Below are 25,140 nucleotides of genomic sequence, written 5' to 3' on the forward strand. Positions count from 1 at the left end.
TTAAATTAAAATACAGAGCAACTTTAATATAGTGTGGGTGTCAGAGGTAACTTTAATACCCACATGATAAAATTCACCCAATTTTTTTTTCCAATTTTTTAACATGAATATGCATTGACAAAGAACCTCTTAAGCAAACATTTTTATATAAGCAAATTTTATTTCACATGTTTTTTTTTCTCTTTTAATTTTACCGTTATAATTGCAATTTGGGTGTTCAGGGGTGGTGACGTGCATTTCATAACCTCTCCTGCCCAAATGCCAATCTCATCTTTTCGTGGCAAACTAACCTGTTTCTACAGACAAGGCTCTGGCAACTGAGTCACAGCAGTATAACTGTCCCATCACACACAGAGGAAATGCTGTACCCGAATCCTGTCTAGACGCTATATGGTGGCAGCCCCACCACTAGAATTATCCCAGAAAAGGCTGGTAACCTATCCAGGGGACACTCCAAATACTCAAAATAAGCTCAGAGGTAAAAACTGGATGGATCTCAAGGATAACAACCTAGGCAATGGATACAGGACTATGATTAAGGACATTAAAGTAACAACCTGGAATGTTAGGGGAATAAATCATAAATCTGATGAATTAATCACGGAATTATAAAATAGAAATATTGATATTGCAGTCATTACCAAAACAAAAAAGAAGAATAAAGGATCTAAAGAAATAGGTAACTTCATAATGATATATGCAAACATAGCAAATGAAATGTGGGCATTGTTGGGAGTTGCAGTTATAATAAAAAAAGGATGGGAAAACAAGATATTAGATTGCACTTGGATATCAAACAGAATGTTGAAATTAAGACTAAAAATCATACCATATACATTAACAATCATTGGCATCTACACAACAGTAGAAAGCATTATTGATGAAACTGTAGAATTTTATAATGAATAACAAGAGATCATAGACCAAACTAACAAAATTGAATAGCATATACTAACAGGAGATTTTAATGCAAGAGTTGGTGCTCAATCAATAGACAAATGTGTAGGATCAGAAAGTGAACCTGTGGTAAACAATAATGGAAGATGGACGTCTGCATTTTTAACAAACTTAAAGTCACAAATACATTTTTTAGACACAAGAATATCCATAAATTCACATGGGAAGCAAAAACACAAAATCTATAATAGACTATATCTTTCTATACATTAAAATAATTTTCCTCCTAGTGATATTTATTCAGCCAATGGGAGAAGAGAGATGCAGGCTACATGGTGATACATAAAAAATACAAAAGTATGTAACAGAAGCTTGTTCTACTGTGGTAAAACAAGCTTCTGTTTAAGGGTGGTCATGCACTATGTTTATCTAACATGACCACGTGGTACCATTCTTGATTTCCATATGTAACGTTTTTATTTAAATAAACTAAATGCAACAAGGCATAATATTTTAGGAGTTTAAGATTCTATATCTATATAATATCAGTGTAGATACACCATAGGCAACTCTTAAAGAAAATCTATGATCGATCGTAGTGTGAAAGGCACCCACCGATGAAAAGCCAACTAGCTTTGAAATGGTGCCTCCTGGGTGGTGGCACCCAACAAGAATAAGTAACAATAGTCTTCTCTATTAGTGAGGCATTATTTATTCAAGGTAGTGCAATACTTGGTAACTCTTTGTGAATGATGAGCACAATATGAGATGCAAATGAAATGATGCCTTTCACACTACGATCGTAGTTTTTCTTTAAGAGTTGTCTATAGTGTATCTACACAGATATTATATAGATATAGTAACATATTTATGTATTCAAAGCTGAGGAAGAGAGACACAGTGTCGAAAACTTCTGTATTTTATTTTATTTTATCAAAAGGAGTGCAGCAAGCAAGGGGCGAATCCCCCTAGTTATCATTAATGAAAAATTAAATAACAAAATTAGACACGAATATTTAGAGGCAGTGAAATTAACAGTGATCACTACCCATTAGAAAACCCTTTCAAAATAAAAAGAAGAAAATACCAACAAAAACTACTAAGAAATTAAAAATACAGTTGTTGGAAGATGAAAGCACTAAATTACTCTATCAAAGCTGACTGAAAGATAATTTGTTATTGTTATTTGGTTTTTTGTTAGGAGCATTAGCAACCAAGGCCATATTGCTCCACGGATATGCGGTGATCATTCCCTGACCTTTCTGCATCCTCCATATTTGGTGGCTCACGGGCTCGAACCCTGGTCTAATCAAGAAGCGTGTGCTACGCACTGCTGCTCCTGCCCACCTGGCTATGGAGGCACCGACTGAAAATGTTGAGGAAATCTGGTCAAATAAAAAAAAATCAATTCTAGGAGCTGTTGAAGAAAGTCTTGGAAAGACCTATAAAAAATAAAAACTGGTTAAGAACATGAAATAAAGAAATGAATTGAAGAATTGTTTCTTTCCAAACTCAAAAATACTGATTCTGCTGATAGGAAAAAGGAACCGGATGCAAACGAGTCTCTACGCCAAAACAGGACCGTGTTTCGAAGTGCTTACGCCTTAAAAACCGTAAAGCTTCTTCGTCTGAGCTGAAAAGAGAATAGGAAGAACATACAGGAGTGGTAGCAAGTGCAGTAACAGTCAGAAGACTCCTCTTCAAAAATGGACTTGTAGCCCTTTGTCCTAAGAAGAAGCCCTTCCTCACACAAAAAATGAAAAAGGCCCGATTAATTCTGTGTAAGGAGCATGTCAAATGGACACCCGAGCAGTGGAAGTCAGTTGTTTTCTCGGATGAGAAGAAATTCAACCTGCATGGCTCTGATGGGAGACAAACAATTTGTTTGCCGTAGACGTGGTGAAGAATACCATCCAGACTGTATGGTGTCTACAGTGAAATTCCCTACCAGCCAAATGATATGGGGGGGGTGCATTTCGTATCACGGAGTAGGTCACCTACAGTTTATAAAAGGTTCTGTAAATGCCAATGGATACCTGGCTATATTTGAAGGCAAATTGCTGCCAACCATTAGAGAACACTTCAACCTGCCAAGTAACTGCATCTTTCAGGACGACTCTATCCTATAGAGAATTGTTGGCATTGTGTGAAATCTGCAGTTGCCAGAAAGAAACCAAAGACCCTTCGTGAACTTCAGAAAGCCATAATTCATGTTTGGAACCACAAACTATCAGTTGATTATCTTCAGAAATTGATCTTGTCAATGCCTCGACGGTGTGTTGCTGTCATCAGGGCTAGAGGCGGTTCAACTAAATATTAGTTTGCACCTGATGAACTTTTCATTTTGTTTTCCATTTAAAATGATAAACTGAAGCAAATTGAGGGCTTCTGATAATATTTCAGCCATAATTGTCGTGTTTACCAGAACTGTTATATTTTGAGAGCACCTGTCAAATATTACTTAGCTTTGCCTTAACTATTAATAAATATGTTTATATTTCTATTTGTGATGCTAATAGAAATATTAATAAATATCTTTGAACACCAGTGTAGATTTCAAGAATTGAACAACTCGTTAAAGTAACTACTTCGTTTAGTTACTTTGCATTTGTCGAGCAGTGTGGTTGTGTTTCATTTAGTTAAGTTGTGATGATGCTGAAAGTTACATCAACTAAACGTGTTCAAAGATTGACAAAATCACAAATCTAACGTTGAAAAGCAAGCACCAAAGTCGGCGGCGAAATGCAAGAGAGAGAGAGAATCATAAGCATAAATGTGAGCATGATTAATTAGAGGCAGATGTCCGGCCATCAACATCGAAAAGAACAGTGCAAAAATGCAACAATAAAGGTTACCACAAACCTTTATTGTTGATTGTAAATGAAAATACTGAATAAAATAAAACTGATTTTATTAAGCTTAAATTGTATTTTTTCATTTCACATGACATTATTCACAGATCCACCTTCGGCTCCATGGAGCCAACGTTGAATATTTTCAACCACAGAAGAGGAAACCTAACTTTTATGATATTGGTAAAAATTTGACATATCAGTTGAAAATTGAAAGAAAATGAAACTCAATTGCTGAAGTATTGAATAGTTTAAATCAGTGAGGAACATCCAACTAAAATGTTCATTCCTCAAAAAATTAAATCATTACTTGTAGAAAAATGTGCACAAGTTCAATATGTGTGTGAAGAATTTTGTGATGAGTCCCTGTATAGTAATTGCCTGGAGTATGGGTTAAGAGAATGAAACACCTCTAGAAGAATTTTCATGTTTCACGTGGATGAACCTAAATGAAATGCCAACTTGGAAGGTGTGGAAAGTAGTGTCCAGTATTTGATTAATAAAGAGATTCAAATTGATGATTTAAAAATTTCATGGAAATTAAAAGTAAAAACACAATTTAATCAACTGACAACCCATGAAAAATGGACCAAATTTTCCAAAAATGAAAGAAGTTCAGAGAAGTCAAAATTTGCCTTTTTTTCTTGCAATAATCCCTCAAAATGCATATACAGAAGGGTAATGAATTGTCAATAAACAAAATTATGTACTGATAATATAAAAACAGTTTTTCATTATAACTAAAGAAATTTTTTACCCTCATTTCTATACCTACTTACTTTCTAACCTATCACTGCTAAAATAAATAATGTCATTGGCAAAATGAAATGGTCACAGGTATAGTGGAAGTCTTTAATTTTATTAATTTGATAGTATATAACAGAGCTATGGTGCTCAATACGTTCTAAGTTGATAACAATATTTGTAGAAGAATAAGAGAAATTTACCTCAATATGATACGTAGAACACTTCTGTCTGATACTCTCCAGAAATTAAAACGAATAAAAGATTAACGCAAAACAGTAAAAAATCAATTGAAGACAATTCAAAAATTAATTAAAATTCAAAAACCAATTTAAAAAATTAATTTAAGTTAAATGTAAATTTTGAAAAACGATTTTCCTTCCTAAAGTAGACAATGCTTTTCGACCATATGTCATGATCACAGAAATGAAAATTACAGCGTGTGTGAGCTTGAATCTTAAATAGAAAGATTATTTGTCCTCACCCATGCACTTGAAAGGCCGTGATTATTGTCTTCACACATACAAGCAAAAGACCACGAATCGGAGATTAGATATGGACGGTAAACATTAATAGAATTCTCGTGTAATTTAATTTCAATGGTTTCTGCAATTAATAGTCTCGTATAATTATGTTCAACACTAAGTATTTTGGCCTCGTTAAATAAAAATGTATGTTTTTCGTTAATGGAATGTATTTCATTAACGGCACAAAAGGCTAATTCTGACACTGCCGAACGAACTGAGGACACCTGCTGTTTTACGCAAACAGTCAGCAGGAATCATGTAGATCCTTGGTAAGATGAGCTGCAATCGCTGCAAGAAATGTTGTATACAAAGTCATTTATTTGGGTCGCGAAAGAGGAAAGGATTGAGCAGTTGTTCAGTATAGTTTGTAATTTCCATATTGGTCTGGCCAGAATCTTAAATTCGATATCTTTATAAAGAATCTGTTAAGCTGCTTGTGCCACTGTTCAACGTATGGGACAGAAATAAAGTATTTTTTGATGTTACTATTGTTGGTTGGTGTAGTTTTTGTATCCTATCCTTAGCTTGTATCCTAATTTGGTTTACTGTAGCAAGGGGTTAACCCCTGTTTAAGAATCTGCTGGTTAATATCTGTATTTCTGAGTCTAAAGCGGATTCCGTCGTTGAATATTTATAGGCATTGAGAAACTGATTAAAGATAATAGCCCTTTTGTAGGTGAACGGGTGATAACTGTTATAATGTAGAAGCATACCAGTGTTTGTTGGTTTACAATAGATGTTAAATTGGATTTTATTCGCGTCTCAAGCAAGAATGAAATTTAGAAAATTTATATGAAGCTTCCTATTAAAGAAATTTTTCACTTAAACTTTTAGTTGAAGCCAACTATATCACCTTTCGAGAAAAGTATATACACAAATTTTTGGCTTGCCAATGAGATTGAGTCTAAATGGCTTAATATCGGAGGTCTGTCTCTCAACCATTGCATGTATACATTTGATGCCATTTCTACCACATATCACATACTACAGGAGGTATTTAGACGATGTTCTGGTTATTACTGATAGCAGCACTATTCAAGACATTTTAAATTTGTTTAATAACATTCATCCTAGACTCAATTTTACATTGGAAAGGGAAAATATGGATACTAAGTCAATAAATTTTCTAAATTTCACACTTACTCAGGATAAGTGTGAAATTTAGTCAGAAAAAAAGAAACTTACTCAGAATAAAATCCAATTTAATATATATCGTAAACCAACAAACACTGGTATGCTTCTACATTATAACAGCTATCACCCATTCACCTACAAAAGGGTTATCATCTTTAATCAGTTTCTCAATGCCTATAAACATTCAACAACGGAATCTGCTTTAGACTCAGAAATACAGATATTAACCAGCACATTCTTAAACAGGGGTTACCCAGTGGTGAGCTGTGAATATTTTAACAATGGGCTAGCACTTTTTCCAACTTTCTACCAAGTAATTTGATCGGACACGGAAGTGACGTCATCCGCGGTTTCCACCAGAGGCGCTTCCCACGCTTGCACTTCTAGTAGTGTGGATTAGTGCGCGTGATGCATTTTTCGTGACTGCCAGTATGATGATATCTTGAGTCAGGAGCGAATTCGGGAGGGAGGGGGGTGGACAGATGGGGCTTGTTACCAGTGTATGTGTATAAGGTCTATCTAAAAAAAAAAAAAAACATAAAACGTTGGTCCTCATGCCTCCCCTTACGATGATACCTGGATACGATAAAATCTGGAGTTCTTTTTAGAATTTTTGAATAGTATGACGTCACAATCATACTTTCTGAAGTTACTACTGCAGTAAGTATGATTACAACAATACAAGTATTTGTCATATGACTGCAAGACTACAAGTGTTTATCATATAAACAAAAACATCAAAAAATACTTTATTTCTGTCCTATACATTGAACAGTGGCACAAGCAGCTTAACATATTCTTTAAAGATATCGAATTTAAAATTTTGCCCAGACCAATACAGAAATTACATGCTATGAACAACTGCTTAGTCCTTTCCTCTTCAGCGACACAAATAAATGACTTGGTATACATTTCTTGCAGTGATTGAAACTTGTCTTCCCAAGGCTCTATGCGATTCCTGCTGATTGTTCACATAAAACAGCACGTGTCCTCAGTTCGTTCAGCAGCGTCAGAATTAGCTTTTCATGCCGGTAAAGAAAAACATACATTTTTATTTAACAAGGCCAAAATAATTAGGGTCCAACATAATTATACGAGACTATTAATTACAGAAACCATTGAAATTAAATTAAATGTGAATTCTATTAATGTTCACCATCCATATCTAATCTCCAATTCGTAGTCTTTTGCATGCATGTGCGAAGACAAATAATTGCAGCCTTTCACGCACATGTGCAAGGACAAATAATCTCTATTTAAGATTCAAGCTCACGACATAGTCGTAAACCGTATGTCGTGATCACAGGAATGGAAATTATGGAGTGTGTGAGCTTTAACTTTAATTAATTTTTTAAAATTGTTTTTGAATTGCTTTTGATGGATTTTTTACTGTTTTGCTTTAAACTTTTATTCATTTTAATTTCTGGAGAGTATCATATGGAAGTGTTCTATGTATCATATTGAGGTAAATTTCTCTTATTCTTCTAAAAATATTAATTTTATTAAAAAAAAGTAATTTTTAGTGATTATTAATAGTTTATTTTGGCCCTATACTGTTAAATACAATATTTTATATATTTTAAAGTGCTGAATATACACAAATATTATGTATTACTATAAACATATTTGTAAGTGTATTATATAAATCATTAAAACTCAGTTTATCAGTGCATCACCTTATTTGTCCTCCATTCTCTGTTGATATATATCCCCTTTTTGTTCTCTTTTTCAAACCCAATTCTTGGAAATGTTCTCTTTTTTAGTGATTTAGATATGGCATTCCTAACCCATGATAGTATTAGAAGTCTGACATTAAAGTTTATTTATATAAAGGTAAAGGAATGGTAAAATAATCAGAGTATTTGGCTTCAACAAGACAGATAAATTATGCACACATTCAGAAAAATGGGACATAAGGTACAATATTGTTAAATGAATTAAAGACAGTGGGAGTTGAAAGATTTAGTTTGTATCTAATGACACAATTAAATAAGAAACTCTCATGGTGTATAGTTCTCAAAACAGGCAAATGAGTTTTATTGTAAGAAAAAAAAAAAGACAGGAAGTTTGGCAACTGAGACAACGAGGCGATTATTTCACTGTGTAATGTAATAGTTAGGTCACCTCGAGTAACACTGAGGTTTGGACACTACATTTCTAGAAGGGGATAGAAAGACTTTAAACTACAAAGTTTGGACATAAGATGTGATTGAATCTAAACAAAGGGGGATATTTTTTCTCTTTTTCATGTGCATAGAAAATATAGATTTAATTTAAGAAAGAATAACTGTAACCACAAACCACATATAAGAAAATTTGCTATTTGTCAAAGAGTAATTAGCTAACGGAATAAAATTCCATGCAACCCTGTGGAACTCTAAAGCAGGATTAGACAAATATTTAGATGAAATAACAAAAGCACCTAATGAAAGATGCTTTATTTATATTTATGCAATTTTTTATTTTTAGGCTGATAATACACAAGCTTTTTGCTTCCTTGAATAATTTTGCCAATGTTAATATTAATATATTTGTGAACAAAATTTAATTTATTCTGATTTAGTGATTTTTATACCAGTTCATAATTTTCAATTTGAACATCTAACATTCACATCTCATAAGTAATGGTACGAACTTTAAAAAAAAAAAAAAAAATAGATACCTACATCGATGTGAATTAACAACTTTATTCCTTTTTTCTAAGAGGTTCCTTTCAGTAATGTGTTGAATATCTTTCAATCCTCGAACAATCTCAAACACTGTGCCATCTAGAAGTGAACTTGCTAAGTTTGACAGAAGTTCATATGGAAGCCTCTGCTGAAATTTCCTAATAACAATATAATATATTTCTGTTGAAATCAGGGTATTTAACACATATCACTCAGAAAAACTTGATTGGTTTTATTTGAATTATTTATTTAATTTTATCATAATACAGTAGAATCTCCGTTAACCGTAATTCAAGCAACCGGCAAAAAATCTTGGAAATAGTAGGTAGTTGAAAAATTAAAATGATACATAATAATTTCTAGATAAAATGATTCAAACTTGGCATGCCGCTTTGCGCTGTGAGTATGCATACGCACGTCCCTCATCATATGTTTGTCTTTCACTCCCGACAATTCGCTGTGTAAATATACCGGTTGATTTATTGTTATTCAAATTCTGTGTTCTCTTTCAACCCCTAGTATGCCAAAACAGGTAGCAAGTATGCGTAAACGTGTAGTGCTTACCCTCAAGCAGAAGATGGAAATATGCAAGAGGCTTGAGAAAGGTGCAAGTCGTGCAGTGCTCATGGAAGAATTGAATGTTGGCTTGTCAATGATCTATGACATTAAGGCTCAGTCTCAGAAAATAAAGGAGTTTTATGCCAAGTCAGAGCAACAAGAGCGTAGAGAAGCGTCATACTCTTCATACACCGAGAATTGAAGTGCTTGACCAGGCCCTGTATGAGTGGTTTTTGTTGAAAAGATCCGAGGGTGGTTGCATTTCTGGATCCATGTTGCAAGAAAAAGCGAAAGAATTTCATGAGAAAATGAAAATTGAAGGTAAGGGTTCATTTTCAAGTGGCTGGTTTATTCGATTCAAGGTTCATCACGGCATCCGCCGGAGCAATATGGCCTTAGTTGCTAATGCTCCTAAAAACCAAATAACAAACAAACAAACAAACACGGCATCCGTAAGCTGGATTTGTCAGGGGAGCAGAAATTCGCTGATTTTCAGGCTGCAGCTTCATTTCATGAGATGTTTAGTGAAATAGTGGGAAAAAAATGACTCGACACAAGAACAGATTTATATGCAGATGAGACAGGAGTAATGTGGAAGTGTCTGCCTAATTCTACTTTGTCTGGTGGTAATGAGAAGGTAGCTCATGGGTTTAAGCAAAATAAAGAGCTTGTAACTGTGCTCATTTGTGCAAATGCATCAGGAAATCATAAGGTAAAGCTGGGTGTGGTCGACAAATTTGCTAAACTAAGGTGCTTTAAAGGCATAAGTAACCTTCCTGTACATTATCATGCACAGAGTAATAGTTGGGTGGATGCAGGAACCTTTACCAAGTGGTTTCATTATTCATTTGTCCCTAGTGTTAAAGAAAATTTACGAAAGAAAGGATTACCAGAGAATAGTAAAGTTTTGTTGCTCTTGGATAACTGTCGCACACATCTTCATGCTGAAGAGCTAGTTAATAGCAACATTTTCGTGTGTTATCTTCCAGCTAACGTCACAAGTCTGATCCAACAAATGGATCAAAACATAATTATGTTTTACAGGCGCGATTTCATGCAGAAAATGACTAATTTTGACAGGACAATTCTGGATTTTCAGAAGAAATATAATCTCAAAGATGCTATCTACACTATCAGTTGTTCTTGGGACTCTGTGAGAAATGAAACGTTAAGGAAATGTTGGAGAAAGTTGTGGCCAGCTGTGATATTTGAGAAGTCCTCCTCCGTTGAATTTGAGGAGTTTCCAGGCAATAGTGCAGCTGTCAATAGCACTGTTTATGATGAAATCTGTGAGTTAGTTGACGAAATGAATTTGCCTCGAGATGAAGTCGATGACTGGCTTGTTGTGGATGAAGATATACCAGTAACTCATACACTGAATACGGAAGACATTATAGAAGCTGTTGTGAATCATGGAAAAATGAAAGTTGCAGAGGAGAAAGAAAGCGATGACGATGTGTGTCAGGTGGGAAAAGTATCCTGGCAGAGAGCTACTGCAGCATTTGAAACTTTAATAGCTTTTGCAGAACAGCAACCCTTCTTCACTTCTCAGCATCTTATGTAGCTCCACATCATACATAACTTGACTTTGTCTGAGAGACGTAAGACCTCAAAGCAAGGTAATATTTGTTCATTTTTGAAGAATGCTGAAAGCAAGTTTGGCAGCACAACATCATCTATTGATGCAGATCCAAAATCATCTACAGACCCTCATGATCCTGTCCCAGCTATATCAGCAGATCCTGACTATCCTCATGCGATGTCTACCCAGTAAACTCTACCTACTGCAACAGTTTTGAGTGTGTTTTTTTTGTAAGTTACTGTATTCAAAAAGCGGTTTCTATAATAAAACTCAGTTTCTTTAGTAAAATTTGTCTATGTTTGTCTTAATTTTCTAAGTAGTGGGCTTAGTATAATAGTCAAGTATTTTTTTAATACTAACTCTCAAGTAACCAGAAACAACAGTCATCCAGCATCTACCAATCCCCATGGTGCCGGTTAACTGGGAGTCTACTGTAATATGATAAAATTACCTGTGAATAGATAAAAATGCTATTAAAACAATGAGCAATAAAATTTAATGATCTAATGAGGTGCAATCCAAAAGTAAATTCTGCCCACATATAGTAAATGAGAGATTGGGATACAATCAATAGCCCTTTCTTATTTTTAAAAGGAGTCAAATTAATAATATGGCAAGAGCCTAGTTCATCGGTACTCACCTCAAATTATCTGTGTATTATCACATTGAAGTTATAGTAAAGACATTGAAATATAATTAATTAAAAGCTTTTAATTAATTATATTTCAATGTCTTTACTATAACTTCAATGTGATAATACACAGATAATTTGAGGTGAGTACCGATAAACTAGGCTATTGCCATATTATTAATTTTGGCAATCAATACAGTACTTTAAGACTTACTATAAATTTTTTCATTGTCATTTTTAAAAGGAGTTTATGAGTTAAAGTTAAAAAAAAAAAAAAAAAGGTATTTATGAGGTAGCCAAACTGATATTAAATTCATTACTGAATTGAATTACCAGTTCTATCATAAAATTCCTTTTTACAATATGCAGCTAGCATCCATTGTGCATCATTGGTATTCTAAAATTTTGTGGTGAATGGTGCAAAATCCAATTGCTCCAGTGGTCATGCCAAATCATTAGCCATTAATCAGTTCAGTCAACGTGAGGAGGGAAGTGGAAATTATACTTTCCACTTCCCTTACGACTAAGACTGCCAAGGAAATTATTCCAAAATTAACAGTTTACGGCTTGAAATAAGAATAGTTATCTCAGATCTTAAATTTTTATATTTTATTCTGAAGCATAATAAGATTTATACCATTGTCAATACTTTTGTTCCAGATGGTATATTCAAATACTTATGTGGTCAGCAAGTTATTAAAGAAATACAATTAATTATTCTAATCCCAGTGGCAAAAAGGCATTTGAAGTTTCTGTAGCAAAACCACAAAAATAATAATTCCTGTAATTCCTTATTTTCTTTCTTTTCACAGCCTTTGTTTTAAGAAAATGTTACACAAAAACACTTTATACTTGTCACTCATTTCAATATTTTCACTGTTTTTACAAAAGAATATTATAGTTATCATTTTATATTATTATTTTTGTGTTAAATAATTTCTTGTTTTATCAACCAATTTTAAAGGTTATTTTTAACAGCTGGTAAATACCTTTTGTAACACTACTATACTGCACTATTAGGAAATGATTCACCAATACAAAGGCAACAAACAGCCAACTGAAAATGAGCAAAGCCAGGAAGAACTCACGCATCATATTTATCTCAAAATTAACCTGGATGGAATAACTGGTAATGGACAACATATAAATATACATTCAGGATATTTGTGAATGTCAAGGGTTATCATAAGATATCTCATCACAGGTTTAATTTAAGCCTTTTAAACCGCTCAAGGCCAGCAGGCAACTTACAAGAGAACAAAGGGGTTATAAAAGGAAAAAGGACATTGCACCATTTTCATATTATCAAGTATATATATATATTTTTTTTCAAGACCCAGCATAAACTGACAAAATATTAATATTCTATTCTAATTTCTATTCTAACAAAAATACCATCATGTTTGAAAATGCCTGAAACATGACTAGCAATATCACATCTAACAAATCATGTTAAGAAGAACTTGAAGTTTTTATTTATTTATTTTTTTTATATAAACGTTCCGAATGCGAAAGGTATTAGAACCTATAGTACATAATACCATATATGGGCTGAAGGTTGAGAAGAAAGAAGGTACTTGTTGACACAGACTTGAATTTCTGCAGATTGTTATTTACAGGAAACACATGTGGAGGAAAGTTGTTCCAGAAAGAAGAAGCAGAAGGATAAATGAGGAAGAGGAAAAGTTGGCTCCGAGTTTTGAGTTGGACAGTGAATAGATACTGACTGTTTACAGCACATGTTCTGACTGGTTTGGAAGATGGTAGAGAATTATAGATACCATTACAGAAGGACAGTGCCCATGGCAATATCTAGACAGAAGGCATATAACAGAAACTAAACATTTGTGAGACAGTGTGTGGAGAAACTTTTAAAGAGTTGGATCATTAATTAACCTGACTGCCCTCATTTTGAGTGGAGTGCAGAACACTGAAAAGGTCTTAGGGCACACCAGATGTGGGAACAATAATCTATAGTAAGACAAATGACAACATTTTACTGAACAAACAGGACTTTTTCAGTCACTAGATCATTTATCAAGGCATTCACCATAAATATCCATTAAATAACAAGCATTTCTTGATAAAAGCCAGGTGGGGTGTGTGTGTAACTACTATGGTGCAAAGGGGACACCACTATGGCCTGGCAATGAGGGACAGGGAGCAGGTGGGTCAGCTGCACCAGGCCCAGACATTGAGAAGAGATCTATATATGGAAGGGAAAAGAAAGCCTGATCAGGCTGTTTACCCTGTGGGAGGGGGGTGCACTTGCTCTTGACATCCTCGATGGCTATGAGCGTTAAGGAGTCCTTTTCTTAAAGGGATCCAATGTATCTCTGTATATTATTGTTCATATGCTATAAACAATAATATATACTATTAACAAATTACATACTATTTAATTTAATGTAATAAAAAAAATTAGGATTAATTTAATGCTTTTCAGTACCATGTGCAAAAATTAAGTCTAATTTTTGCACTAAGTAACTAAGAATGGAATGGAACAGTATTAGCAAATGATGCAAGAAAGCACACTTATAAAGTATCAGCTAAAAAAAAAAAAAAACTTCAGACTTCACCCACATATACCCTCCAAGAATTTGTCTAATTCTTCCTTGAATTTATTCAAACCACCCACTTCCACAACAACAGATGGAAATTTGTTCCGAAAATCAACTATCTGCTGGCTGAATAGATAGATTCTGCACATCTATCTATCCTGCAACCACCCTTCCTCAACTTGAATTTATGCCCCCTCGTGTGTAGTCTCAGTAATGGGAAAAACACCATCAACGTTTAGCTTACTCAATCAATTCAAAGCCTTAAACATCTCAATCAGATCTCCTTGAAGGTGCCTAGTCTTCAGATGCTGGCTGCCCTTCTCTACTCCCATTCCAGCAGATCTACATCCTTCCTAAAGTGAGGCCTCCAGACCTGTATACAATACTCAAGATGTGGCCTACCCATGGCCTTGTACAAAGGGATAATCATCTCCTTAGCCCTGCTAGCAAAATTCCTGTATGTCATTGACAAAACTTCATGAGCTGTCCTGGCATCCTGTCTGCACTGCTCAGAGAATTTCATATCTGAATGCACAATTATCTCAAGTCTTTTTCATTTTCCACTTCACTGAGTACATTAATCTGGGATTACTGCTACCCATATACAGCACGTTGCATTTCTCAATATTAAAACTTCAACTGCCATTTCTCAACCCATCAACCTAATTTTCCTAGATTTTGCAGTAGCTCACCAGGGGTAATCTCATTAACCACCCTGCAAACTTTTCATCATCTGCACACAAACACCAAGCCTGATACACTTTCACCAATATTATTAATAAATATTGAAAACAATAATGGGCCAAACACTGAACCCCAAGGCACTCCACTAATAACATTAGTCCACAAAGAGCAGTGCCCATTGATAACCACTTTGTTTTCTTCCACTCAACCATCCCTTTATCCATAACAGTAACCTGCCCTTAATGTGACATTTCTCCAGTTTTTAGAGCAGTATTTTTTTTTACTGCTGGATGCAAAATTATTTTTTGCATCCAGCTCACTACACAATAGTATCCAATCAGATTGGTCAGACAGGACTCCTCCTTAACAAATCCATGCTGTGTCAGTATAATGGCATTCCTGTTTAGATGATCCTACATTACTTCTTTAACCAGTGACTTCATTATTTTTCTTGAAATAGAGGTGAAGCTAACAATTGTAATTATATCAACTTTTGATCACCATTTTTGAATTGAGGATAATCTGCACATCTCTAGTCCATAGAGACATCACCTGAAATCAATGAATGATCTGTTTATCTGCAGTTAGTCTGAGTTAGCATGCCTAAAATAGGTGTTTTGTGTGTTTTCCTGCAATTGAAAAGCCAATTTTACTGAGCAATGAATTTCCATCAAATTTTGTTTCAAATTAAGAAAAAGATGCAACTGAAACCCATAAAATGTTAAAATAATTTTCTGAGAAGATACTATAAGTTGTTTGAAGAATTTCAGTGGCCTGCAAAATTTAAAGTCTGTTGAAGATGATCCTTGCTCTGTCTGCCATTCAACTTCAAAAACTAATGATTTAATATCTCATATTTGTGATTTGATCTGAATGTGATGCATTTCAGCCAAGTTTTGTCCTTAGCATCCTCACTGATGAACAGAGAGCAGCAAGTTCTTGCATGTCAGATCTTTGACATGACCGGTACTTTGTTTCTTCCATCATTATTGGTGAAAAATTGTGGGCATATAGCTGTGACCTGGAAACAAAAGTTCTTTAATTGGAAGAATATCTTCTAAAAGACCCTCCAAAAAAAAAAAAAAAAAAAAAAGGTAGGCAATCTCAATCAGATGTGAAGATCACATTCTATGATTACTTACCAGAATGAACCCCATTCAGAATTTACAGTTGATAACATCATCAGCTGGTCCCACTGAAAAGAATTTAAGCACTATCAGAGATCACTGTAGTCACCTTTAAGATAGGAAAATCCCTTTTCTTTATCCACGATAGTAGTTATATCTTTAAGTAAATCCCGCATCAATACACTATGATCACTACTACCTAGTGGTTCCTTTATCTGGAGATGTGCAAAGAATCACTGTTGATAATCAGATCAAGAGTATTTCTTTCTCTCGTTCCCTTTCTAATAAGCTGATGTAGAAAACATTCATCCAGTAAATCCAGAAAAGTTCTGTTACTATGTGAATGACCAACCCACAAGTTCTAGTCCAACATGAAGTTCACTGAGCAGCGGAGACAAGCTGCTAAGACAACTCATGGACTTCTGTCAGGAATTAGTAATAGTAACAGTAATGGTATCCACCATATGGTGCAAGGATGCCGCAGGTTTTTTGATGCACTGGCAAAAAAAAAAAAAACCCCCACCAACTAGATAAGAAAATACAAATTATATGCTACCCTCCTCTTACAGGTAACTATCTAGTTGAAGCTGAATTTATTCAAACTGTCAGCCTCAACTACCTGCAAGGGAAACTTCTTCCAGCTATCAATGACTTGCTGGCTAAAGGAAAACTTCTTACAATCTAATCTAAACCTCAAGCCCTGTAATTTGAATTTATTACCCATAGTTCTAGAATTGTTTAGAACAGTGAGAATTCCACCTTCATTCATTTTACTAATCTCTTTCAGAGCCTTATAAACCTCAATCGGGTCACCTCTGAGGTATCTGGTTGCCAAGCTCTGTAGCCCACATAATCAGAAGAGTCGTTCCTCATACAGTCATCCTTCTGCCAATCTCACCATATGAGTTGCACACCTTTGGGCCTTTTCAAGAAGCACAATGTCATTTTTCAGATGAGGTCTATATACAGGGTGATTCACTACCAGTGCGACAAACTTGCAGGAGGTGTAGGGAGCACAAAGACGAATCGGAATCACATAGCATTGCAGGGTCCGAAATGCCTTCGTCATGTGGTAGAGGACGTTGAACGGGAGGTCGCGTGAACAGCGATCCCGCTGGTAGTCAGCATTTGCAAAGCGGTTCATGAGGCGGTAGGATGGACAAGTATTCAAATGTTGAACTGGCCGACATGCACCTTGCGTATGGAGCTGCGGACTGTAATGGGCGCGCCGCTCTGCGCTTGTACCAGGAACGTTTCCTGCACAGGCATGCTCCTCACCATACGATTTTCGCACGTGTGCACAGAAGGACTTACGTAAGACTGGTTGTTTCACGAGAGGTACCATGAATCGAGAGTGAACGACGAGGACACCAGACAATGAGCAGAATGTCCAACGTCTTGCAGAAGGCAATCCGAGTACGAGTACTCGAGCGATAGGCCAACGATTGGGTATTTCCCAATCCACTGTATGGAGGATACTGTCAACAAACCAAATGAGTTCATACCATCTGCAACGCGTCCAATCATTGGAGCCTGCGGATTATCCACTCCGGAGGACTTTTGCTACTTGGTTTCTTCAACAGAAACGGTTCGCAAATGCTGACTTCCAGCGGGATCGCTGTTCACGCGACCTCCCGTTTAACGTCCTCTACCGCATGACGAAGGCATTTTGGACCCCTGCAATGCTATGTGATTCCGACTCGTCTTTGTGCCCCTACACCTCCTGCAAGTTTGTCGCACTGGTAGTGAATCACCCTGCATACTTGAACACAGTATTCCAAATGTGGTCTTACAATTGCCTTATACAGTGGAATTATGACCTCCCTATCTCTACAGGATAATGTTCGATAAATCATCAATAGGACACGATTGGCTTTCTTGGCTGCCTGGCAAACGCCGTCCAAATCCCTTTCTTCCTCTACTGTTTTTAATTCAACTCCAACAAGTGTATAATTTATTCTAGAGTTGCTGTTCCCCAAATTCAAAACCTTGCATTTTGCTGAATTAAAACATAGCTGCCACTTTTCTGAATATTCCTGAAGCCCATTTAAGTCATCCTGAAGGAGCACTGCTTGGAATCAATCATTAACGACTCTACCAATCTTTATGTAGTCTGCAAATTTTGCCATCATGCCTTCTATCCCTTTGTCAATGTAATTTATGAAAATGAGAAATAACAGTGGTCCAAGAACTGATCCTTGAGGAATCCCACTCCTGACATTACACAAATCTGAAAAATATCCATTAATCACAACCCTCTGCCTTCTGCCACAGAGCAATCTATCTTAGAATCTTACCAGTAATCCCAACCTGTTCAAGCTTATACAGCAACCCCTCATGAGGGACTGAGTGAAATGCTTTGCTAAAATCCAAATAAACTATGTCGGAATTGTTCCCTACATCCAGCTCTTGAGTAACATGTCAAAATATCCTATTAAATTAGTTAAACATGATTTTCCCTTAACAAAACCATGTTGTATGTCCTTCAGAATGCCATATCTATCTAAATGGCCTTGGACTGTACTCTTAATTATTGTCTCTAAAATTTTTCCTACCACTCAGACTAACCTGCCTGTAGTTACCAACTTCACTCTTAGAACCACCGTTATGCATTGTTGATAATTTGGCACTTCTCCAATCCAAAGGAATCTCCCACGAGTCCTCATAATTAACCTCGATGGTTCAATACACTCCCTGGCGGTCTCCCTCAGAACTACAGGGTATATGCCATAAACTCTGGGAGCCTTACTTGCCTTTATGCTCAAAGGTTTTTCTAATAAACAGTCATCTGTAATTATGAAATCTAACTTCATATGGCTCAGCCTCACTCGCACAACCTCTTCTCAGCATGAAGGGTTTTTCATCAGTAAAGCCCAATGAAAAATATTCAATTTATTCGCAACATCTGGGTTATCTAAGAATTTCCCCACACACCCAGTGCACAAGGGTTTCATTTGGTTAGCTTTCTTCTTTTTTGTTGTATTCACCTACATTAAAAATTCCCATGCTAGATTTTTCTAGCATGGGATAGTTATTTGACCAGCCAGCTCTGCAGTCATCCATTTTGGCATCCTCCTCCTGCAATATTTTCTTAATAATATGTATGCATTCATGGCTTCTGTGATTTTTGCTTTAAAAGTATTCCATTAATACAAATGTATTCAATCTCCCTCAGCCCAATTCACAGATGCCATACAGCACCTTAAACTATCAGAATCTCCTCTTCTGAAGTCTAAAACCTGTGCCTTTACCTACTGCAACATCTTTCTTTATTTTCCAACTGACAATTGTATGATCACATCTGACAATGGTTCCTGTACTTTAAGCCCTGTAATGTCATCTGATTCTTTAGTAATGATGAGGTCAAGAATATGTTCATTCACCCCTAGTACTTTCTGTAACATGCTAGTACAAATAATAATCCCCTAGTTTATTTAAAAAAAAAATTCCCCCATGGTGAGTTTCCTTCCCACTTATTCCAATCAATCTGGAGCAGGTTAAATTCACTCATAATAAGACATTCTTGATTGCTTGCCCTCCACCTGCATGTAGAGACTCTTGTCATACTCTTCTGGTCTGTAGATTATTCCAACTCTCATTAAACCTTTGCTTCTAACTCACACCACACAGATTCTATGCTGGCAGACATAACTTTAGACTCAGCAAAAGCTCTTTTTGCCCTCAGGCTGCTTTTGATAAGAATTATCAAAACCATCCCCCTCTATCTTCCCTACATACCTTATACATACTGTCGTGGAACTCTTTATCCTCAATTTCCAGGTGGCACTATGTTTCTGTTAGCCTTTTATATCAATGCCAGTTGTCCTAACTAGGAGTTCAAATCCAGCCATTTTATTGACAACACTCCTGACATTATATAGACACAGTTAAGACTAAGTATTCTTCTACACCATAATAAGACATTCTTGGCACTGATCATTAACAATTCTAACAATCTTTATGTAGTCTGCAAATTTTTCCATCATGCCATCTATCCCTGACACACTCCTTGAAATTATTTGGGCTTGTTTCCCCTATCTTTATCATTCTGCTCATTTGAAACATTGCTACTCTCAGAACATCTTGCCAACATTGACTGTTGTGGCAACAAACAAGAATTCTTGAGGTGAGTGCAAGTATTACTTTAACCCATATCATCAGATAAACGGAGATCTAAATTATCCCCCCAACTAGCAGTTCCTCCCGAACCCATAAAGTATCCTCAATGATACTGGCAAAAATTCTTGCACCATCTTTGTTCAAATGAATACCATCTCCACAAAATAGATTCCTTCTACCTACAAATGCAGACCACGCTGATAAAAAATTTCCCCTGCCCCTAGAACCTTGAAAACCTTCCCCCAAGTCTTCAGTTAATCCACAAGGCTTTCAGCACATAATCCTCGTGTCTGGGCAGAATTGTACACAAATACATGTTCTGACCTAACTTGCAGAATTTTTTCAGCATAGTTCTATATTTATCCAACAAATGGTCAGGTCTTGTATGTTTAATAGCATTACTCCCCACAAGAACAATAATGCTCCCTTTACCTCCCTTAAAATCTGGCAATCTCTTGGTATCATCAATTGTTGCTCCTGGCAAACACACTTTAGTTCTGGACCACCTATCTTTATTACAAAAAATGTTACCCATTTCCCTGACAATAGAGTCGTCCAATAAAACTAGATCACCTTCAACCAGAGCAGTTTGCACATGACTATTCTTTTCTGGGACTCAAATTGGAGGTGTATCACTTGGAAGGTCACGAGATACGTGAATCCCTCATGAGCTCCCAGTTACATTTGTTTCTAGGGCAAGCACTTGATTCTTCAATGACTCAAATTCTTCTAATAATGCAACAAGTTCTAATTTGAGATCGGTACACTCCTCAGTCACTTGCAAAGAAAAGAATCATCAGCTGAGCTAGGTCTATATACTAGACAAGCTTTAGAATACATGCCACAAGCTATACAAATGACGAAGTCGCGACTCACATCAGAAATGCCTGCATGCATTTTGTCTGAGTCCCGATGTTCTTGGACTTTGTATTGTAAGTGGATCTTGTGACAACCATTATTTAAGTAAAATTTGGTAGAAGGGACAAGGAGGTAATTATCCCATTGCATAAGGCAAAAGCCAGGATGCACCTTGAGTACTACATACAGATCTGGAAACCTCAAGTTAGGGAGGATGTAGCTCTGTTGGAATGGGTGCAGTTTTTTGTTATTTGGTTTTTAGGAGCATTAGCAACTAAGGCCATATTGCTCCGGGGATATGCGGTGGTCATTCCCTGACCTTTCCGCATCCTTCGTATTTGGTGGTCACGGGCTTGAACCCCAGTCTAATCAAGAAGCGTGTGCTACGCACTGCTGCTCCTGCCCACCTGGCTACGGAGGCGCAATGGAGGGCAACAAGATTAGTCAGAGACACCAAAGGATTCTCTTACTAAGAAATACTTCAGCTCTGCAATATGCAGTGTCTCAAAACTAGGCACCTGAAAGGAGACATTGAACTATTTAAAGCTTTATACGGGCTCAGCAAACTTAATGCTAAAGACATCCTTAATATTTCTCAGATTACATACATAATGGGGAATAAATTTAAATTGAAAAAGGATAACTGTAGGATAGATGGGCAAAACTTTACGTTCATCCAGTAACTGACTGTAGGAGTAAACTTCCGTCCGATGCAATTGTTGGAACAAACTTTCATCCAGCACAGAAGGGAATAGTTTGAATAAATTTAAGGAAGATTTACACAGATTATTAGAAGGGATAGACAGATGATGATGTAGGTATTTTTATTTATTCATTTTTTTGTCCCTTGGCCGGTTATGTTTAAGCTTGCTTCCTTGCATCATAATTTGCACTACTAATACTAATATCCGGAAAGTTAAAATCCTCCAATATAAGGCATTCTGGTTTACTAGCCCACTCCATTTGTATAGTTTTTCATTACACTCATTAGCGCTATTTGGGCTATAATATACTCCTACTCTCATTTTTGTCTTCCCAGATCTTATGATATCAAACTGACTCACATCAGACTGGCCACTCACATCAACTGGGTGTGAGATTAGCATTATATTGGTAATGCTAATATTTCCCAAATATTAGCATTATATTGTAAATCCAAACCTTTTGACCATACTTTGCATGTCAAGTTAAAATATGTACATTTGGAAGAATATTATTACGGACTTAATTATGGAGTTTTGAAAGAAATATGCTCTATTTTTATGTATAATATACATGAGATCATGGGTACTCAAAACTAAACAAGCAGTCCTGAATAATCTGGGCATTTAATAGGGAATATGATCACCTCTGACAATGAGCTTTTTTGTTGTTTACAAGGTTGATGAATCCAATTAAGCATCCAGACATGCTCAATCGAATTCAGATACAGGGATGTCTGGCTGATTACTCCATCTGAAAAATATTCTTCAATTTGAGGAAATTTGTTGACAAGCTCAGCTATAAGTGGAAGTTTATCATGGAAACTAGATTCGAGGCAAAGAACAACCTGTAAAGCTTCAGATAAGGATAAAGAATCTCATTCCAGTAGTAGCTTTGAGCAGTAAAAGTGCCTCACTCACTAATGTGGGGTTCAGGATGGCCGTTCCTCATGATACTTCTCTATACCACTGCAACAGCAGTGGCCCTTTCAAAAAGAATCCAGCTCCACCCAATTCAGGGGTATTAAGTTATTCTTTTCCAAACATGATATGATATGTATTGAAAAAGTCAACATTCATCAAAACTGATCAAGCTCAGTTTTGGGAAAGGAAATTTTTCTTAACAAAGTTATTGCTCAATATATTCATACTGAGGCAACTAAGTCTGGGAGGCATTAGTATATTATGTCTATAAAATGCATATAGTCTATAGTCAGTCTGTTTCTTTTTCTTGATGATAAACCCTAGCTTCTGGTAGGAATAAAACCATGTACTAGTTGTACACGTTGGCACTAATGATATTAAGAGTAGGAGACCAGCGGAATTACTTAACAAGTACAGGTCACTGTTGAAAAAAAGCCGTGAATTAGGGTTGAATTTGAAAGTGTCTGCAATTCTGCCCAGACACGATAGGAGGGAGTATATGATGAGAGCCATGTCAATCAATTCGGCCCTGGAAAGATTGTGCAAGGCTCAAGGGGTAGAATTTTTTTTAGCCTGGTCTGTACTTGTTAACAGGAGAGACTGCTTCTACAGGGATGGGATACACTTAAATAGAAAGGGTGCAAGAATGTTTGCTGATGCTATCGAGGCAGTGTTAGGTCGGTCGGAAAACTGCTAGATTGGGGGGGGGGATACAAGAACTAATAGATTAACAGTAGCCACTGGCAGAGGTGAAAGTGATTCTTGCACTGCTTCTATTGGAATGAGCTGCAGCCTGGAAAATAAGATGCAGGATATTTCAGAGACTGCTGGGAGTCATTGGGGTACAAATAAACACATAGGTTGTGTTAGGGTAGCTAAGAGAAAGAACAGGTGCATGTATACTTGCGTGTACACCAATGCTAGGAGTTTAGTAAATAAATTTGATGAATTTGAGGTATTGCTCAAAACAGCAAAGACAGATATTGTGGGGATTTCAGAGACGTGGTGTCACACAGATATAAGGAATGCAGAACTGGAATTTGGGGAGTACAACGTCTACAGAAAGGATAGACAGGATAGGAAGGGAAGAGGGGTTATGCTATTAGTTAAGAAATACATAAAATCCAAGGAAGTGAAGCCAGTCGACATCGATGGACAGTGCAGTGTCGAGTCAGTTTTGTGTGACATAAGCATTGGGAGATCAAAATTGAGAGTAGAAGTATGCTATAGGCCTAATGACTCTGATGAGTATAATAAGAAACTGTACAGGGAAATAGAGTGGGCCAGTAAATCAGAGAGTCTTATAATGGGGGATTTTAATTTCCCAGATATTGACTGGAATTTGGGGGCTGGTCACTCACACACTAGCAAGGCTTTTGTGGATTTATTGGATGATTGTTTTCTACATCAGCATGTTCGGGAGGCAACTAGAGGGAGTAATACTCTTGATTTGATTATCAGTAGTGATTCTTCATGCATTAAGAATCTGCAGGTAAATGAACCACTAGGTGGCAGTGATCACAGTGTGCTGAAGTGGGATTTACTCAAAGAGGTAACTACCATTAGGGGTAAGGGGAAGGGTTATTGCTTCTGTAAAGGCGACTATGATGGACTGAGACAGTATTTAAATTCTATACAGTGGGACCAACTGATGATGTTACCAACAGCAAATTCAAAATGGGAAGCATTCAAAGAACTTATCTTGGAAGCTACTAGGCTTTACATACCAACTAAGAAATACTGTTCAAGGTTTAGGCCTAAGTGGATGTCAGATGAACTAATGAGACATATGGCAGAGAAGAAAAATGCATGGTATACATACAAATTAACACGTGACACAGAAGCCTATGATAGATACAAGTTGATCTGTAACCAAGTTACAAAGGAGATTAGGCAGGCGAAGGCAGATTACGAGAAATCTTTGGCAAGGGATGCAAAGAATTCTTTACTTATGTAAACTCTAGAAGGAAGGGGATGAATCAGATTGGTCCACTTGATATCGATGGACCAACTGTTGATGATCCTGCTCAGGTAGCTAACAAACTGAATGAATATTTTGCATCGACATTCACACATGAGGAGTTATTCAGCGAGGGGAATGCCAGAGGTGTATTCAACTCTGGCAGTAAGCTAGAGAATCTTGTAATAACTGAGAGTAAAGTGGAGGAGAAATTGTTGAACATAAATACAAGAAAGGCACCTGGGGTGGATGGGATCTATCCAGTTATATTAAAGGAGGCAGCAAAGGAAGTAAGCAAACACTTAGCCATAATTATGAGAGCTTCCTTGGACTCAGGGGAAGTACCCATGGACTGAAAATGTGTAAATGTGACCCCAATTCACAAAGGAGGATCAAAGGGCGACACAAGTAATTATAGACCTGTTAGTTTAACTTCTGTTCGTGGAAAATTAATGGAGGCACCGGTTAAAGAAGCACTGCAGGATCATCTAGACAAGACTTCAGTTATAGCTCAGACACAGCATGGTTTTGTTAAGGGGAAGTCTTGCCTGACCAATTTGATTGGATACTATGATGCAGTCACAAAAGAACTGGATGCAGGGAATAACTTTG

General features: G+C 36.4%; 1 protein-coding gene across 1 annotated transcript in view; it reads right to left on the reverse strand.

Moving 5' to 3' along the window:
* The window catches only part of gdl (gonadal protein gdl), a 55,232-nt gene that overhangs the window by 24,391 nt on the left and 5,701 nt on the right, over window positions 1-25,140 (reverse strand). The window contains exon 2 of the mRNA XM_090383801.1: window positions 8,821-8,981. Coding sequence (XP_090239927.1) covers window positions 8,821-8,981 — 161 coding nt within the window. The remainder of the gene's footprint in view (window positions 1-8,820; window positions 8,982-25,140) is intronic.

The sequence above is a fragment of the Mastigoproctus giganteus genome, chromosome 1 (assembly GCF_048544385.1).
Source record: "Mastigoproctus giganteus isolate SK-2022 chromosome 1, ASM4854438v1, whole genome shotgun sequence".
Classification (NCBI taxonomy): Eukaryota; Metazoa; Arthropoda; class Arachnida; order Uropygi; family Thelyphonidae; genus Mastigoproctus; species Mastigoproctus giganteus.